The following is a 21,674-nucleotide window of genomic DNA, read 5'->3' as shown; positions in this document are numbered from 1 at the left end:
TGATTATTATTGGAACAATACAGCTAAACTCTAGAAGATTCTAGTTATTTATGAATAGGCAACGATTATAATGTTAAATATTAATCGAAAAATGATTTTTTTTAAATAAACTAGCTTTGGTAATAAAACATAGAGTTAAAATACAACTGATGTGGATAACACCCACAACAAGTCACGGAATATTGGATACCATTTTGTGTTAGAATTTCTCACTTTCGAAAATGTTTACTGGCTTTTCGTTTAGCAAATAATTTCAAACTTACTTAACATGCAATATAACTACCACTTCCACTATATAATTATGAATTTAATCATGGCATTTCAACAAGAGCTTTAACTGTTAAAATTGTAATCAAGGTTTTCTGTGAATATGTGAGGTAAAGAATAAGTATTTAAGAAGGTGTTATTCGTAGATATCTCCGAAAAAATTTCCAAATTTACAGACACAATGACATTATTAATTTTTTAGAGACAATATGATAAGTGAAAACTTCATTGAGTTATTCTAAAACTTCTTAACCAACCGACAAATCCACGTTTAAACTTTAAATAGTAAAAATAATATTACAGGAAGAATTCCACAGGGGTGAGATTTTGGACCATTAGTGTTTTATTTTGTAGTAAAATATTATATTTTGTAAGTTCTACTCATATTTGAATGACAGAACACTTTCTTTTTTATAACCAGAAATGATTTTATGCAAATTTGTCTAATCAACCTGTTCACCTTGAATGAAAAAATCACCTCATCTGCAAAAAAATCCCAAATATTTTTAGAAAGCATATCTGTATAAAATGCAGGATAATTTTATTGCGAAATTAGTTTTTTGATCATGAAGAATTAAAAAAAAATGTATGTACTTTAACGATCATGTCACTTCGTTTCATTAAATTTAAATGTCTTTACCATGATTAAATTTCACAAAGTTTTGTCCTCTGAAATGTCCCATTAATTTTCCACAAGCCATATTAAAATATATTTCACAAAGTTCCGCTATAGATTGTGTGAAATACCCAATAAACAGCACGCCGTATCTCCAACTCATGTGACACTAATAAAACAACCCGTGGTTAAGTTAAGACATCTGGAACAGGCGTTCAATAGATTCGCTGCTATTGATTTGGGCTCACGAGCATGAATTGATCACCAACAACAGAACGACGAAATTTCCCCAAAATTACATTAATTAAATACAGTCTGCTAGATTCCCTAAGTTTTATTCAATAATTCAAACGCAAACTTCTCAAAACTTCTAATTCGTCCATCTAAAGGCAGTTTAACTACCCCACAAAATCAATGATGGCAAATTATTCGAACCAATTTTTCTTTCAATATTTTGTATAACTTTCGGAGAAGTGAACACAAAAAAATAAATTGTAATAAGATTTAGGATGGGTTATTTCACAGAATTTGAAAAATTTATCAAATTTCAGAATAGATTTTCAAGTTCTGTGAAGGTTCTTTTCAAGTTCTGTTTTTCATCATTGTTAGCCATGTGTTTCACAAAACTGAAGTAATAAAAGAACTTGACGAATATATTGATTGAAGGAGTTTTTATATTATTATAAACGCTGTGTTTACATAACAAACCCACCAAACACATTAATAACATTTTTCTCTTCTTGGTTATTTTGCAATTAACCCAATTATTTTTATAGTTTTAATTATAATCCGACCAGGTTTTGAATTATATTTCAGGTTGACATTTGAGATATTAAAGAAAGCAAGAAGAAAAAAAAACATATTACAGTAAATAATAAAATAAAAATACAGAAAAAAAACAGAAAAGTTCCAATAAACTACTTTTCAGTAGTTCGTCGATGGCAACTTTTCACATAAGAAATATTAAAAAAAAATAAAAACTTATTTTACTTAATGACAACAGTGATAAAAAAAAAATAACAATTTGTTTTAAAAATATAAAAACATATACACAACAGTGATAGTATCTACCTATAGTTTGTATTAGACTCTAATACAAACTATTTCTTTCAGCGAGCCAATTTTTCAACATAACATTTGTTTTTACATTTGTACATTTTTTTATTTCAGCAGGTAACATATTTAAGCACCTAGGTATCATGTAGTCCAGTGTTCTTTGTCCATATTTGTTTAAATGCTTAGGTACAATTAGTCCTTCATTGAACGTAAAACGAGTATTGTAAGTGTGGTCCAGTCTATTTATGTATATAGGGCTATTCATATGCTGGTATTTTTTTATATCCAACAAAGAACATTAATTTTTTCTGATTATTATCAGTGTAGCTTGTTGGCAAAATAACCGATAATTTAAAGCAACACAAACAACTTTAACTTCAAAAAAAAGTTTTCAAAAATAATTGTGTTTTTAAATATTTTTATGGACTTTCAACTTATAAATGAGTATAAAAGTCGTAGAATGGTACGTGATAAACAATGTTAAACATAGATTAATAAAAACATCACGGCCACTTTGTTCTTTGAAATATTCCAATCCTTCCAACTCCAATAAAAGAGTAAAACCTTTTCAAAGCACTTCGGACTTCACGTTTCTTAAAACTTGTAAAGTTCCATGTTTTGGCTTCTTCTTGAAAAATACAATTCTAATAGATTGTTTTCCACTGTTTAACATCTTCCAAACAACTTAAACATTTTCAACAAAAAGATAAACTTGTGTTCAACTGGATAACATTCAAGAAAATGATTTTTATACGCGATCATATTTGCATTGCACGTGGGGAATTAAATATTTTATTCAGCGAATTTTAAATTCTGTTTTCTTGTTTTGGTACACATATTTGATACAGGGTAGTTGAACGGTATAGAATAAATACTGTAAATTTTTTTCTTACGTCTTCTTTAATTCAATCATGACTTTGATCTGACTATTAGCCATCACTAAGACGAAAGATCTGTTTGGGTCGTCAGGTAATTTTTATTTCGCAACCAAGGACTACATACAAAAAAAAGTATTTTGTCGAAAGGATAAATAAAATTTTAAAGGACGTTGTTTAAATAATAATATACCTAAATATACCTAATATTAATTTAATATCACCATTAGTTCATCCCGAAGAAAAAACCATTAGTTTCGAAATACGATGATTATTTTGATTAAATAGTGTTGCGTATGAAGTAATTTATTTTATTACGATTAATTAAAGATCATATTCAAAATGTATTGACTTTATAAACGGCTATCATAAAACGGGCTTGGTAGTAAATTTTTTGGAGAGCTCAAGATATATTATGTTACACAAAAGGATCATAAAAATGGACATGTAGAAATATATAATGCTCATTGCCTGTAATTGTGAATATACGCCCATGTTTATCCAAATGGGCAAGATAGGTGGCAGCCTTGGTACATCCACGAATTTCATTTGAAAGTGGCTCAATTACCTATCTGTCAGGCGTAAAGCGAAATCTTCCAAAGAATCCAAAAGACGTCCTATCGCAAAAGACATCTAAATGACTTGTATAAATGGGCGTATAAAAAAATACATACAAATGATTTAAATTTACATTAACCCCCGATTTCTTGTATGATTGGTACCTAGGTATCTGCAAATATTTTTTTCTTCACGGAGTCACGTAGCTTTGAAATTGCCTGAGAGTATAATCAGGAAAGCTGTTTTTCCTCCGAGTAAAAAGGTAATATTATATATTTGAGATCCAAGATAAGAAAAGGGAGGAAAGTAACTTGCCCCGAGGGAGAGAACTTTAGCAAGACATAAAATCGACCCAAAGTTTGAAGGACAATTTGTTGAGAAAATAAACGACAAGACCGACACAATAATGCCCGTACGACACAAAGGTCATTTTTTTCGTTTCTAGCGTAGTTTTGTTAACAAACACATTTTTTCACAAAAATTTTATTTCTGTTGTTCTAAAAAATGAACGCACATACCATGAAAATCCGGGGAGATAAGCAGTAAGATCTTATAATTTTCTCATTAACGGAAATTTACTTCGTTTGGAATGATTTTAACATTTTTATAAAAAAGCGTTTAAAATTTCAGTATATGGTTCCACAGTTATATGTCAAATATATGAAAGTGGGAGTAAGTAGTTTTATTATAGACTTTATTAAATTGAAGCCAATATTTAAGCACTTGAGAAAAAATATGGTTTTTGTAGAATTTGGACCACAAATCTAACTCTGGAATTCTTTTCTGGAATACAATTTTAATCTCAACCTCAAACAATCAGAATATATTATTTAGGCGATTATTCCCAACGCGTGCGCGTGCAGCCTACCCTATTTTTCCCTAGGAACCCGCCTCCGTCCCGCGGCGCTTTTGTATTCATAGCAGGGCTCAGAATAGGGGCGCACTTAGCCCATACAGAGGGAGTTGTTATATGCGAGATCCTTTGTCGTTCGTTTCGTGAGAGCGACCAGTACTATTCCTGGTTATTTTCGCTTATTTTTCTGAATTTTCCGAACTGATGTCACATAAATGCCATCAAATTTGTGTAAACGTTATTACAAAAAAGTCCTCAAATTATATGATCGGGTTTTTTATATTTTTTCTTCTGGTCTCCTGACCTCCGTGATCGAAGGGTGAGTCTCTCAACTACCGATCCGGAGGTTGCGGGTTCAGATTAAAGCGTGCGCAAGAAAATTTAATTTAATTAATTTGTGTGGTATCATAATGAACTCATTAAAAATAACATAAAAGGTTTCCAGAAACTCTTAGGACGGGTTGTTTCGGAGAATTTGAACAATTCATCAAATTTCAACGTTCATTTTCGGGTTCTGTGAAAGTCCTAATCAAGTTCTGTTAGTATATCATTGTAGGCTAGTTGCTTGAAAAAACTGAAATAAAAACAGAACTTGAAAAAATCTTTCACAGAACTTGAAAATGAACGTTGAAATTTGATGAATTGTTCAAATTCTCCGAAACAACCCGTCCTTAGTAAAATCGCGAAACTGGTGGATCACAATATATAGAGAACAAAAAAAAAAAAAAATTTATCTTATCTTATGCAGCCGGGTCCATGCTTCGACAAATTTTAAAAGCATTAAACTGCTGATATTTACCCAGTAGCAATTTGTTTTAAATTTGGGTTTGAAAAATCTAACTTTGGACTTGAATATCTCCTTTCTCTCCCCACTACCTTCAGCCTCATAACGTACCCCAATTGGGACCTCCATAGTCTCACTGGCTCCGGTTAAGAATAGTTTACAGGCTTTGTAGGAGAAAATTTCTGCTGAACTGCAGTCGTACCCGTCAATTAGATTACAAAAACCAGCAGATTTTACGTCTAACGTGTAAAGAAGTGATGTTTTTGAAAACAAACAAAAAATTCTTTCACGTTATATTACTGGTCATTCAGCCGAATAATACTATGATTGATGTTGTTCCTATATTTTTTTAGAATATTCTTTTATTTGCTATTATAGCGCAAATATGGACAAATTGAATTGAATATCCCATTCATGTAGCTATGAGTAAAAATGTATTTAATTTTTATTGGAAAAACTTTTCTTTCTCTTTTGAAGGTTATACCGATCAATATTATAATAACAAATCTAAACAAAACATGAAATAAAACATGACACGGAAAATGAAAAGAAATAAATATTTCCCACATATAAAATACGGATATGTTTATCCGAGACACTATCTAGGGTAGAAACCAATTCTTTAGAACTCTGTGATCATAGCCAAAAATATGGAAAAAATAGTTAGAAGATAATGTACGGGTAAACAACCCAGTGAGGCCAACATTACCGAATTAGAATATGAAATATTGTAAAATAATGTATCAACAATAAAAAATTAAAAAATGTTCTTAATTCTGAATTTGAATTATGACGTATAGTAATTATGCCCCAATGTTCGAGTGGATAGACATTAGTAGAACCTTCACAGAACTTGAAAATCAAGTTTGAAATATAATGAATTGTTCTAATTCTGTGAAACAAACCGTCCTTAATAAAATAAAGTAAAATTCATTTTTATATTGGAATAACTTTTTCCAAAACTTTGGGAAAAATTGTGAATTCTGAATTTGTAATACGAGATCGAAAAAATAACAAATAATAATTAGATCGCAATGGCCACGAGGATAAATATATTTTTCCGGTAAGAGAGAGTTTCTGGATTCGATTTCCAGTTGAGACTGTTATCATTTTATTTTGTGTCTTGTTCTGTTACATGTTTTATTTAGATTGTTAATATTATTTTTTTGAAAAAAATGTGATTATTTCTATGTTTATGAAGTTAATGCAAATGTACAATTGTAATTTATTAAGACTAATTTTCTGTAAAATCCCTAAGTGAAAATTTTTTTTTTATATTTTTAGTTAAAAAAAATGTTATTGGAGACCAAAATGCTAGCATTTGTTTGGCACCAAATATGGTTAAAGTAAGTCAGGTACGTCCCTTAACACCCTGTGAAGGTTATTATATATATATATATATATATATTTTTTTTTTATTTATTTATTTAACGCCCAGAGGGCTTTTACATGGTTGGTAGTATAATTTTAATTTGACAAATACTTTCAAACATAAAAAATAAGAATAAAATTACATTTGATAAAAGCTATGCAACAAGTCATACAAACACAAGAAACAAAAACAGAAAATTACAGCTATTTGTTGGTTTACATGATGTGTTTAGGAGTATTGTTGAAATAAATGTTTTAAATGATCCACAAAACTTGCCAAGTTGGTATTGAATATGTCAACATCACCCAAGTAATGATTTCCCATGGTGTGAAGTCGTTGTATCGGAGAGTGGGCAATGTAGTTAATAGTTAATTTTATAAGATGGAGACCAAACTACTGAGTTATATTCAATTAGACTTCTTACTAGAGATACGTATAATAGTTTAATGGCTTGTAAAGAATTAAAGTTTTTAGTTGTTCTTAATACGAAGCCTAGTGTTTTCATACTTTTGTTCACAATTTGATGGATATGTTTGGTGAAACTTAGTTTTTCGTCCAAAATAATTCCAAGATCTCTCATTTCCGTGACTCTTTCTAAAGCTATGTTATTGATGGAATATTCGAATAAAACAGGATTTTTGTTTCTGAAGAAAGTCAAGGTTTTGCACTTTACTACATTTAGAAATAAATTATTTTGAACGCACCAATCTTTAAACTTACTAATATTTGACTGTAGTATATGGCAATGATTTATATCAGTTATTTTCTTGTATAGTTTGACGTCATCTGCAAAGAGCAATACCTCGACATCGTTGAAGTAATTGGTTATATCATTGATGAAAATGAGGAACAAAACCGGGCCAAGGTGACTACCTTGCGGTAGGCCACTGGTAGCCCGGAAAGCTTTCGACATCCAAGATTTTATTTTAACGAACAGTTTACGATTTGACAAATAGCTACTAAACCATTTTAGCATGTTATCCCTTATTCCTAGAGCAAATAGTTTTTGGATTAGTAGTTTATGGGATACTTTGTCGAATGCCTTCGAAAAGTCTGTATATATACAGTCGACTTGTTTATTTTCTGCAAATGATTGTATAATGAAGTTTTGAAATACCGTTAAGTTAGTTGCGGTGGATCTTCCTTTGATAAAACCGTGCTGTTTTTGATTAATTTATTTTATTAATTTGGGATAGATTTCATCAAGAACCAATGATTCAAAAAGCTTTGGCAGTACTGACTGTATACAAATGGGGCGATAATTAGCTATGTCAGTATCGTCTCCTTTTTTGTAGATCGGTGTAATGAAGCTAGATTTCCAGCGGTCTGGAAAATGTCCAAGGGACAAGAGACGGTTAAATAGTAATGTAAGTGGTTTAGATAATGTATTAGAGCATGTTTTGAGGAATATTGGTGGAATGTTGTCTGGGCCAGCGGATTTGTCAGTGTCTAAGGAAAGTAATTTTTGTTCGCAACACTTTTGTGTGATTTGGCAGTTTGTTAAGTTTGTGGTCATATTAAATTTGTATTCGGGTATTTTATCATCTGGAGTGTCTTCATCATATACATTTTTGAAGAAGTCCGAAAAAAGGTTTACAATATCCTGTGTATTGTTTGCACTGATTCCATTCATATGCATTATTGGCGGGTAGTCTGTGTTTTCATTGTTCATTTTTTTAAGAAATTTCCAAAGGTTTTTGGATTTAAAGACAGTGTCCTCGACAGAGATTATGTACATTTTGTAACATTGTTTGGAAAGATCTTTACATTTTTTCCTAGTTTCGCTAAAGATTATATAATCATTTATGGATTTACTTTGTTTGAATTTTTTGTGTTGACTCTTTTTTTGCTGAAGAGAGGCTGTAAGCTCTGATGAAAACCAAACCGGGTAGGTATAACTTCTTGGTGTGTAAAAAGGTACATAGGATTAAATAGTATTAGTAAAATATAAATAAAGTTTATCTAACGATTCATCAACGCTTTCATAGGATAAAAAAGACCAGTCTGTATTTGAGAAATGGGAGTTAATTGAGTCGAAGTCGTGAGTATATATATATATATTGAAATGTACTTGAAAGGTACTGAAATAAAGTACCTCGGTGTAATTGTAGACCAACATATGAAATGGAACAGACACATATGTGAACTTGTTAAGCGTATTAGAAAATGTATCTATATATTCATTAGATTAAGAAATGTTCTCAAGCTAAACAACCTGAAAAAAGTCTATTACGCACTAGTCCAATCATTACTTCAGTATGGAATCATTGGGTGGGGCATATGAAAAAATTTTAAGCTCTGTAAAAGTGGTACAAAAACTTATTATTAAAGTAATTTTGAAAAAACAACCAACATTCTCTTCAGCATCATTGTTCAAAATTTTCGAAGTAACAAAAATAAGGTGCATATGAAAAAATTTTGAGCTCTGTAAAAGTGGTACAAAAACTAATTATTAAAGTAATTTTGAAAAAACAACCAACATTCTCTTCAGCATCGTTGTTCAAAATTTTCGAAGTAACAAAAATTAAAGACCTTTATAAAAAAGATGCAATATTACAAATATATAAAGAAACTGTAATAAAAAAACTTAAATTTAACTCATCCTTAAGGCATAATTTTAACATCCAAATTCCTCTATTTTCAACACAACAAATGCACAATAATTACATTTACAAAGGCATAAGATATTTTAATAGTCTTCCCGAAGAAGTGAAAAAAATACCAGATTTTATTTTATCTTTAAAAAAAATTTATATCACCTTTCAAATGTTATAACTTCAATTCATGTTACAACCAAAATTAACGTCACAATCCTCTTTTTAGTTTATATTTATTGTACTGTATTTATGTTAATTACTGATATAAACATGAAAAAATTGTGAAATAACTCCTACGCCAATCTCAAGAGCTAGGCACTCTTCATTGGAGTAGAAATTCAATAACATATGTTTTTCACTATTACCTATTATTACCTAATTTTATGTACAATGTAACAATGTTATAAGTTAAACAATAATAAAAAATAAAAATAAATATTATATACTAGACCATCCAATTAGGGTTTTGAGTTTTATGGTTAATAACGTGCTTCACTTCTCTATTATTGGAATTTGTGCCAGAGCTCCAAAAAAAATTTTACGCTGCAGGTAAAATAACTGCCGCTTATTTTATCCCGTGCACAACATATCAAAAGTATTTTATTGGCATTTTTATAGGTCTCCCTTCCATGAACTTTTATCATATCGCAAGTTTAACCCGTCTGATGGTGTATTAAAAATACCGTTAATAGAAAAACGTAAAGGTTCAAACATTCCTTTGTTGGGAATAATATAGTGCTCAAAAAAATTAAATAAATTGAAATAAATAAGTAGTGTTCTGCACCTGTTTTCTTGTAATATTATACATTGGATTAACAGCTACTAAATGACAACATTTTTTTAGTTAAGAAAAACATTCAACACTAATTCTAAAAGTTCTGGTTAGAAGTTCGACAAAACAAATATTTTAAAACCAAGTCCACAACGTGCAAAAACTTTATTCCAAAAATATTTTATTTAAAGTAAAAAAAAATATATCTAAATACACTGCCCAACATAAATACTCAACCAGAGCAGTAAACCAAAATATACTAGTAACTCCCAGTTTGAACAGAGAAATATTAAATTATATGCTACGAAATTATACAATGCTCTACCAAATCAAACAAAAAAAAATAACGGAAATGAATATATTTAAAACACAAGTAAAACATGGGTAAAAGAACAATGTTATATTCAATTTACAAACATTATGAAAACGATGTAAAGACAACTTGAAACTAAATACAAAAGTTTAAAAACTACAGGCCGCCCCAGAACAGGAAACCCTAGTGAGGAGGACTGTAAAAAAAAAAGATTTTATACTTATATTATAATTTACACCTACATCATGTACAAATTGCAAAGTTACAATTGCAACTAAAAAAAATAAACAATATATGTAAATAAATAACGTTCTTTCAAAAAAAATAATAATTCTAATACCACATTGCATTGGAGTCCAAGTAAAGTAAATCGTTTTAGATTTTATTGGAGAAATAAATATGTGGATTTAACAACCTTCCAATCTTCTTCAGGAATGATATAAATTGAACAAATACACGTGTGTGGAATATAATGTGTTAGATTTAAAGTTAGGGAATATTTTACTTGTTAATGTCTTGCCATAATAAATATGAGAAAAAACCCATTGCATTATTTAAAAAAAAGTTAGATTGATATAATATTCAGAAAGAGGTGTAATTGCTAGTAACATTGTATTTCTTATCGATGTCCTTACGAATAACGTTTGAATAAAGATCATTTTTTTATCTTCGTGAACGATGTTTGAAAATAATTTTAGTTTCCACGAATAATTCCTCGTCTGTAATAATTTGTCTTTTGAAATACTGTACAGTAGACCCCAATAAATCAAAGAAAACGTTTAATTAATGATTAGTAAAAGGGATCGCAATTTTCTATACTTTACAATACACTGCACGACTAAACCAAAGTTCTAGAATTAATTAATTTTCCAAAAGGGCAACAAATCTGCCTCTACAAAGGTTCCAAAGGGTGAACCAAATAGTTTTTGTTACCTTATTTATTAGTTATTGGTCTTCAGTTTTAGACCCGTATTATTTACCCTTCTGAACCAAAATTATTGAGCCCCTGTGTTTCAACCACCTTCAAATTCAACAAAGTCACAAATCAACGATTATAGCTGCATTATGTTTGTACTGGACGGGAGTCCACACAAGACTGTAGATTTGGGCGCTGGTTCCAAACCGTGTCTTCAGCCAATGAGAATGGTCCTTTACGGCCGATGATGATGATAATGGTACGAAGTTATTTCAATCTGCCTCCCGCACCCAGTGCTCGGTGAATGTTGGGCACTGGGTGTGCTGTCGTCTCTGCTCGCTTCTGGCGTCAGCGGTTTTCCTGAGCAGGGCCGGCTGGTCTTGATGAGGTAACACCAGAAGGTTTGAAGCAGAATACTAGGCGAGGTGAGGCAGTTGGTGGGCAGGAGTCACTTGTTGAAAATAAAACGCTTGTTTTGGTGGTAAAGATGAACTGATTTAATATTTTTATGAGGCTGCTTATATTCAATAAGCTTGACTCGCAGCCGACATTTGGTTGTCGGCCGAAAAAGGGTGGGGATTCTATCCGCGCCACAAACGCGTACAAAGGCCACCGTAAAATGTTGCATATTCATTTTGCCGGTGGTATAGCTGAAGGCAGACGCTTAAATTTAGGAGTTTGCAAAGATTTTGCAAGCTCGCCTGAATTACAATTACATAGTTTTATTACATAGCAGTTATAACAATGTGTATCTTGACAAATAGATTTTTATTTTTTCAAGATACGACAAAAAATAAGAAATGTTTGTAAAATAAAAGTGTAAAAATGATCTTGAAGCGATCAAATTTGTAAAATGGTTAAGTTTGTATTTTTTGCAGGTCCCCCTTGATATAACGCTTAGAAAAAGAAAAGATTCACTATGTTTCAAGGTTCCCGGATTTTTGTAGAGGCAAAATAAGTAAAAAAATAATTGTACAAAAATGATTACACAAATTCGTTAAAAAACGGCATTTTAAATATCTCCTCAGTGGTAGCACATCGCAAATAGTGTTTATTTAACTACCGCCGAGGAGATGTACCAGTAAAAAATAGGTATTTGTAACATTTAATAAATTTTTATTTCTTAGTAATTTTGTACATAGAAAATCTGAACATCGTACCGCTCGGCCGGGGTACGTGCGCGATACGTAAATAAATATACGATACGATAATAAATCTGGGGAAACACATGTGAAACATATATAATCGAACTAAAGGTAACACAAAACAAAGTAATCAAAAAGCTATTTCACTTCAAACCTTTGCCCCCCAGACAAAATTAAAAATGAAAAAAGTATAATATGTACATTTAAAAAAAAATTGTTCAGTTTTATGCTCAATCAACAAAACAATGAAAGTGAATAATATCGGTGTGTAATATATATGTTATTTCTAGTTAAATAAGTGAAAATGTAATTTTCTTTTAGCTAGAATAAAAAAATAAAAAAATTGACTACCGATGCTTTTCGGAGTCAGATTTTTCAGGCCATTTCAGCCGAAACGGGATACAAAATAAGCAGTGGCGGGGAGTGAGGATTTCGCCAGTGGCGTGGAGTTGGCACATTTTATAAATGTAAACATATTTTAACAAAAAGAAATAATGTGGCCAACAACGTCGGTTACAATGATTGCTATTTGAACGGCCCCTCGGTTTCTAGGTCCGTTTTAGCGATTGATCAGCCATCAAGCAAAATAAATATTCAAAAATAGTAAAAATGTAATTTAAAAAAATTTATTTAATATTTTTAGCGCTGAACACAGTGAATGGTTACGCCATTACGCATTATACATTAATTTAAACACACATCTCATGCACACATATGTACATACATGCGACCACTGTACTTAGATACTATTGTTGTTCCTAGTCCTACCTTCCTTTTATTCCCGAACTCTTTCGCTGCACATTGTGCAATCAGTCTGTTACAATAACCCGCACCGCATCGCTTACCCGCTCCCGCGCGAGATCTTATCATAGCTTAAATCGCAGGCTGAAGCATGTTCATGAACTGATTTACCTTCATACAATAACACGCGCACTTCTAGTGCAAAACCGCTTTGTGTTCAGTGCCACCGCCGTGATACCTGAGGAGGATAGACAGGAAGAAAACGAGTGCCCCTTTTCCCAATTGTTAGTCCTTCCTTATTCCTACAACATATTATTGTCTCATGTGCAGTGGTAATTACACTAACATTCAAGGTCCTTCGAAAAACATTTTTACACTCCTTAAAAAACATACCATAAAACCTTTTACACACCACTGAAGGTATAGCCGATGTTAGTGTGTGTGCCCTTTTTAATCAATAATACATTTAGTACATAGGATGTATGGTTAATTTTGTCTTATTGCGGGTGAAAATGTACAAAAAATATATTAAAATTATTTTTTGAACTGTTTCACAATTTAAATGCATTTCTAGGGCCTTTGAGGCCAAATTTTATTATTACAATTAGTACAGATCATGCTTTTAGGATTTTATTTTCACCCTAATAAACGTGATTCGGATATCTTCAAAAACGGTTCTTCGATATATCTACTTAACCTTACTTTTGTTAAAATTAACTCTTCTCACATTATTTACCGTACGCATTTCAGTAGACCGAGTGAGATCATCAATTAGAATTAATGTTTCCACTAAGGGGCCGTGGATTGATAGATCTGCTGACCGAGAAGAGGTTACTTTATTGGCGTTGAAATTCTGGACTTCTAATTCTTCGGTTTAAGTCACTCAGCTAAAAAATCTGTTTCGATATACAAATTAAATTACATAAAGTATTTACGACTTTCATGATACGGGCATAGGCGTCGAATTCATTATGGATGAACTCAAATAAAATGTAACACGTGAAAAAGTAAAAAAAAAAAAAAAATTCCCAACAACGAGCATTTAATATTATTTATAATATTAATAAATACGATATCTTTTTATTGATATATTTGTGTAATATGAATTCTAACCACCCCGAGGCAGCAGAAATATGATATATATATATATAGAGAATGTTATAAGGGTCAAGGAAAAGGCTAAAGGAAAGAGGAGGGTTGACAAACAATACTAAGAAACTCGGATCTGGTCCTGAAACATAATTAAAAGCCATTGTTATTTCGACGGTCTCTCAACATGCCGATACTTAGGACGGGTTGTTTCGGAGAATTTGAACAATTCATCAAATTTCAACGTTCATTTTCGGGTTCTGTGAAAGACTTATTCAAGTTCTGTTTTATATCATTGTAGGCTAGTTGCTTGACAAAACTGAAATAAAAACAGAACTTGAAAAAATCTTTCACAGAACTTGAAAATGAACGTTGAAATTTGATGAATTGTTCAGATTCTTCGAAACAACCCGTCCTAAGGGTTTATTTACCCGAGATTGAAATTCAAATAATATGTACAATTAGGTATTAAATACAAATTTAAAAATGTACTGTTAACAACCAAAAATATTTTAATGACCCACATAAATTTTTGCTTACTTTTAGTACCAGAGCCAAGGAGCACACCGCGATACAGGGAGGTCATCATAATCTTAAACTATAATTATAAAACGGAAATATGGTTCTTCCATGTTGTTCTGGTTGTTCTCTTTATCTGAATTTTTTTTGGTGAGTGTTCTAGATTGAATGCAATTCAAAGAGTTGGCGATCGTTGGAATATTGATCGAACTGTAAAAACTATTGAAAAATGGGTTAAAACTCGGCTGAACCAGAGAATCAACTAACAAGTTACAACTAGAAAATCAATATGCTTAATTTCTACATCTCTCCTAAAAATTATATTTACAGTAAGATCATTACATTTACTTTAATAACCCGATCGTTTTAATTTGATTTTGACATATATTGAATTCAATGAGTTACCTAAAACAGATACAGGTTATGTAACCAGGTATTAATTTTTCAATTTAGATAATAAGCGGTCCCTATGTCTGCAAACTTCTCGCGAAGTTCTATACATTATTTAAGAGTTAGTGGAAAAATCCCGAGAGTAACGCGAATTACCGAAGTTTGACCATCCAAAAGTTACGCCGTTCAGAGTTACATTTCTGGATAATCTTTATCGTACCGTCGAACCCCTCCCATTGAAAGCTCACTTGATAACTGAAAGCTTTGGAAAAGTAAGCAACTCCTCAACAAAACCACAGTAAACTTACCTCAATATGTATAAAATAATATAAATATATTATTAAGGGAAGCGAGAGGGGGACAATTGGAACTGTAATATCAAAGAATGTTGCGAGGTTGTAGCATTTACGGAGGGAAAGGAAGTAGAGTTTCTTGTGGTTTTTTTTATGGACTGCCAACTTTCTAGAGTCAGGGAGATTATGGAATCTTCTTTGGGTATGTTGTAAGGCTGTAGAGCATTGGAAGGAAGGAAAATAGGGAAGAGGGGGGTGATTTAGAATCAATCTGGCAGTTTATATAATAATTATTTATAATTTGTACTGCACAGGTTTTATGAAAACTGACCCACAAAAGCGTTGTAGTATTATATTTGGCCGCCTAATAATGCAAATTTTCCTACGAGCATAAGATTGGAACTAACGAATAAAAAAAACATTTTTCTTAAGAGTGAAAAAGATGCTGATGCATCAAAAAAGATGATTTCGGTTTTTTAAATATAATATTAGGTGACCGGATAACCCATCAAAATGATAATTCATCACATCTTTAAAAAGTTATATAAAGTCATGGAAAGTGATGAAACCAAATTTTTATTAACTGGTAGGTTAGGTTAGGTTAGGTTAGGTTAGAAAACCAGCAGAAATTTTAAAAAAAGTAGTACATAACTACTAACCCTGCACAAATTGCAGATGCGCCCACGGTTGAATTCAACAATCACTTATGGTACGGACCCTCGATATAATTTAAAAAGTTCCATGATAACTCATTACAGTAACTATTCAACACACATTTAAAAAGTGATATAAAGTCATTAAAAACGACGAAAAATAATAATTTAAACCTAACCTAACCTTACCTAACCGAAACCTAACCTACTTAACCCAGTTAAAATGGTTTTTGTTTCATCACTTTCTATGACTTTATATAACTTTTTAAAGATGTGATGAATTATCATTTTGATGATTTATCCGGTCACCATTTTAAAAAACCAATGAATCTGTGCAGAAACGGGCTGTTCGTTTGATATATTCTCCTATCTTAACAGACGGATTGCAATCTTTGGAGCAGAGGCATCGAGTGGTAATCGACCTATAATCGGTATTTCAATGGAAGATGTTCCGAGGAACTAGCGTCATTGATCTTTTCGGCACCGGTACACGGTCACCAAATACACCAAACGCGCTCCCAACATTTGTACACAGTTGACATTTATCACATGAGAACGGGTCATTTTTATGACTCGTTCTTGAGTTCAACAGCTCTAGCCTTTATTTTTCTTCCTTCCTAAATATCTTCTAGACATGGATTCACTTCTACTGTTCCACAAAAGACCCTCCACACAGCTTCCACAAAGATTATAGAGGCCCTGAGGGACATTATTTTCTTCAGGGTCTCCTGTTTAGAGATAATGTAAAAAATATATTTTTTAAAAGATATCGTTAAAAATTAATAGCCGAGTTCCTAAACTAGTAAGCAAACCAATGGCTATTCTATTTTGAATTGCAACGGAAGATTTTCCTCGCAATAATGCAAATCTTTGGAAAGCGAATAAAAGCATCATGATATTCATTTGGCATAGCCACCGTATTTGTACACAGAATCATATGACATAAGACCAGCATTCCTATTCCGCTCAGTGGCGTACGGCATAATTCCCAGCCCCCATTTACAGCCATCGGGGGCGGAATTATTCCAAATCCCCCTCCCCCAACCCTCGCAGAGGCGTGAAATAATTCCGGACAATAAAGTGCATTCTGCAGCGAAATAGTTGCGGCCGCGCGCCGCTGGCTCGGACCCAACTAACTAAACGAACGCTCAAAAAGCCCGCATAGCTATTTTTAATGGCACGCCCCTGTTTTTAGCGATACTTGCGAATATTTTCAGGCGAGCTTTTTTCCAGCAATACTTTTTCCAACAAAACATTGATTAAGTTCTCGGAATTTCTGTGAAATAACTACGTCACAATCACACTTTTCTTGTTTCAGCAGAGTTCTTTTTCTTTTCAGCTGTAATTAGAAAGTTTTTTTATAATTAAAATTTTTCGACTTTCTACCGATTTTGCTTCTTAATGTCTTGTCTAAATAACGTTTCTGTTGTTTTTTTCGGGGCTCATTCCAAAAACAAAAAATATTATTCCTAGGCATATAATAAAGCATAACACAAGAAGTTTCTTGTGGGCGTGTTTCGTGATCCAATTAGTCGCCTAATCTAGGCTTAAATTTCTAACTCAAAACTGGGGTTAAAAAATGTAAATGGGATGGAGACAATACAGACTCTAAAATATCATACTAGTGTAGGTGAGTGCTGGGCTAGCGGGCTAAATTGGACATTATTTTCCATACGTTATATGCAAAAATATACAATAATTATATAAAATCCTAAATTGAATTAACAATACCAGCGAGTGGCGTTACGGTGTACTTTTCAAAGCGTAAATTGTTTTATCAACAACCTTCGCTGTCAAAAACTATGGTGATTTATTTTGTTATTTGTGGCAGGCAAGAACCATGAGCGTCCGCTGACAAGTAGACAAAAATTGAATTTTATTTCCCATTAAAAAAGCATTACCAATGTTAATTTAGTCAATGTTGACTAAATACAGCAACTCAGGTCAATTCTGGTTTATGAAAATTAGCCTTACATATTTTTTTTCTTCAATTTTGTTTTTAATTTGTTTATTGTACTACCCTGAAAATGTACAGAAACAAGGTAAAAACACAAATAAATTCGTGTGAAAACGTTATACTTTAAAGTATAGATAAATAACGCTTAATGAATTTTTCGGACTACAGTACTATTTTGCTTCTGATATTTGGGATACAAATATCATAATATTAACATAAGCATAGACATTTACAATAATATAAAGACATTTACAGATCTGGCCGCCTATCGTAAGGTAGCCTTGTAGGTCCTTTGCTATTCCTACTTTTTATTTTTTCGATGTATACTCTTTGCTGCTGACATAAAAAATACAAAAAAAATTCCAATATTGATGATTGCCAAGACTTTTGATCAAATTTAAATGAAGTGTATATTTGGTATGTAACGAACAATCTTTTTATACATATTAACAAATATAAATCAATAACTTTACAGTAAAAATAAATCTTCAATAAGTTTCAATTATGCGATGGACCATATACAACGCGAGATATTAACTAAAATTAGAGAACTCGAAGATACATTTGATGGAAAACTACAATTAGAACACCACCTAAATCACATTCCAAATTAAAGTATGAAAACCTTAGGTTTTTGCTGAAAACCATTAAAAACTTTAATTCATTTCTAGTTATAAAAAAGGTATTTGTCTAATCATTTCGTAGTCAATTAAAGTATAATTATCATTCAAATCAATCCAATCCACGTGAAAGAATTTAGCGAACGTTTTAAAGATTTATCAATTTTAAGTTAAACATCCCCTCAGAACAAATTATTTGCACTTTTTTTTAATACCTTAAATGTACCTATGTTTGTTTTAAAATTTCTAAATTCAGAGTTCAACTTTGCGAATCTGGTCAATTTAAGAGTACCCAATTGACACACTAGGCATAATGATCTATTTCAATATCATCATTCACAAAAAAATATGTACCGAACTCGACTATTCGTCGCCTATATAGTTTAACAAATGAATGTACCAATAGGCTTTTGTGTGAAAAAACTATGTAATACAGGGCTTACATAAGTGTAATGAGTAAGATTAAGAAAAGGACGCTTAAATGGTTTGAGCATGTAAAGTGATTGAATAGAGAAGTCGGGGACGCCCAAGCAAGACATGGCACGGTTAAGTGCATCAGATACTTGAGTCGGGCCATGTCAAGAGTCAAAATAATAGAAGGGTATGTATGAGACGATATATGAATGTGAATGAGGAAAGGAGTGTGTGCCAAGACTGAGTTGTTTGGCGGCCCGTCCTCTCTGCATACCCTTGAGAGAAAAGGCGAGATTATTAGATGGTTTGTATACCAATGATATTTACCTTTTTAATGTTACAAATTTGATGTTTAAAAAACTTTTTTTTTATATCAATATATTATTTCTGATAAGTAAATTACATATTTATATTTTTTTTGACTAATTGTAAACCAATGTAATGATATAAATTATTTTTTGCAATCATTGTTTATAACCATGTACAAAATTGTCAACATTTCGATATACCCAATGTAAAGTGATGGACATACGAGTATAAAGAATATTATAAATAAATAAGTAAAATTAATTTTTCGACAGGAATCTTCCTCTGTATAGTGTATAACCATATTACAACTGAAATATAACTCGGGGAGAATAATAGAGCAACAACTAATCGGGAGTAATGTTATTGCTCCATTCCTTTCTGTTCCCCGCATACAGAGCGTGCACTGTAAAAATGTCTTCCACGTAATAATTAAAGAATATTATTTGTTTGCAGGTTTCTTCTGGCACATAACAGACCTGCACTATGACTCCCTGTACACTACGCAGGGTGACACTAGACGAAGTGAGTATTATGCTTTGAGTTATTTTTAAGAGTAAATGAAAAATAAGTTCTTTTGATTAATAATTTTATTGTTATAAACGTATGTCTGATCTTATGTGTGAAGGAGACAGCCTGGCAGATAAGGACAAACAAGATTAGAAAGAAAAGACAAGGTTAAAAGTAAAATATAAATAAAAATTTCATAATATATTTTGGTAATGTGAAGAAAAGTCCCAACTGCTCCTAATCGTCTGATGTCAATGAGACTCGTATGTGTGAATGATGTGTGAATGTCGTGCGGTGCAGATCACCGAACATGTGGTCAACGAATGCCCGCTCTATTCATTCCCCGGCGAGATTAATGAGGTTCGCATGGCGACACCTGAGGCCCTAGAATGGCTCGCAGACCTAGATGTCCCCCTCTGACCCCCCCACCATACGAAAGAAGAAGAATGAGACTCTGATTGTCCCCAATGGTATCCTTAATTGGGGTATATTCTGAGGGTGTAGATAGTGGGGAAGGGAAGGTAGTAAAGTACCTGGTTGTTCAAATCTCGTCAAGAAACACGGCTAAAGCCATTTTAAGCAACATTTAAATTATTACTGGTGGTTTTACATCAGGGCGATATACCCCATATTATTTTTATTGAATAAATTGTAATGGCACAGAAAAATTAATTAAAATTCACTTCTCTACGGATTGTAAGACGATAACCTTACTCTTAGACCACGGAGGCCTAGTAAAATTTTATATTATATTACTTTAATTGTCTGGGATAATTTTCGTATTTATAATTCGTATAGCGATGAAACATTCCGAATTACTTTATTTTTTTTATAAAGTATCAAAATTCGTTCAATTTATTATATTATTCGTGACTTTTTTTAGTAAGTTTAGTTGAGTGTGATTGTAATGACATAAGTTTGATATTTATGTTTGTATGTTAGATGTGTGGTGGGTTCTTTTAGAATAATTGTAAAAAAAAGGTTGATTTTTTTATATCCCCTTTCTATAAGACCGAAATTCATTTAAACACTAACCCACAAACCACTGTGTTTAAACACAGAACTAAATATATATGTAACAACTATAAATCAAAAAACTGAGGTGATGTTGCGATATTGACTTGCTTCATCAATCAACTTGGAAGTTGTTCCCCGCTTTTGGGACCCTGAACTCAACCAACAACAAGTTTGTCCGCGCTCTCATGTCTTGTAACATATTCGAAATTCAGAGACAAGTCTCAGGCATTTCATTGAGACCCTTGTCCGCGTCCTTAGGTTGTTTCAAATAGTTTTAAACATTGACAACTATTTCCTTACTGATCTTAAATAAATCATTTGGTTCTTCATCAATTAAAAAAATCACTAGAGAACTTTGGTACACTTCCTTTTAAACGAGAAACGATTTTTAGGAAGTAGAACTTTTTCCAACCAAACACGCAGCCAAATGTAATCAACAATCTTCTTCCGCCATCCCATCCCGTATCTCTTCAACATATCACACATACCGTTATGTAATCATCTACACAATCTAAACATGTTGTGTAGTACCTACGCACCATGATAAGGGCCAGGTCGATTTGTTTGTTAATACAAATAACACCACACAAGGTGGTCAGACATAAGTGTAAGCTCTATCATGTTGCAACTTTAAACTGCAGGACATTAGAATCTCTATCATGTAATCAACTAAACAAATCTAAACATGTTGTTTACTACCTACGCATCATGATGGGGGCCAGGTCAATTCGTTTGTTAATACAAATAACATCATACAGGGTGGTCAGACATAAGTGTAAGCTCTATGATGTTGCAACTTTAAACTGCAGGACATTATAATATTGTTTGTTTTGTCTTTATGTACCTCAATATACCTTCCATAGATATTAAAAAATTAAATTATTTTGTATTTCACGTCTTTCTTAATTTGTTCATTCCCTTTGATTGCAAGTCACAATGAAGCCCAAACGTACATAAAAGCCGTAACTGTTGCTCAGGCCATTGGTGCTTTTATTTCAACTGAGAAACATAATTCAGCAGTGCTATAATGTACGCTATGAT

The 21,674-nt window shown here is 32.1% G+C and overlaps 1 protein-coding gene across 1 annotated transcript in view; it reads left to right on the top strand.

Moving 5' to 3' along the window:
* The window catches only part of LOC149422962 (acid sphingomyelinase-like phosphodiesterase 3b), a 375,129-nt gene that overhangs the window by 115,303 nt on the left and 238,152 nt on the right, over window positions 1–21,674 (top strand). Inside the window, exon 3 of the mRNA XM_089632399.1 lies at window positions 19,563–19,631. Coding sequence (XP_089488525.1) covers window positions 19,563–19,631 — 69 coding nt within the window. The remainder of the gene's footprint in view (window positions 1–19,562; window positions 19,632–21,674) is intronic.

Source organism: Hesperophylax consimilis, chromosome 6 (genome assembly GCF_061612785.1).
Source record: "Hesperophylax consimilis isolate HC1 chromosome 6, BYU_Hcon_1.0, whole genome shotgun sequence".
NCBI lineage: Eukaryota > Metazoa > Arthropoda > Insecta > Trichoptera > Limnephilidae > Hesperophylax > Hesperophylax consimilis.
Note: the sequence above shows the minus strand (reverse complement) of the source record. Positions and strands in the feature narration are given on the sequence as shown.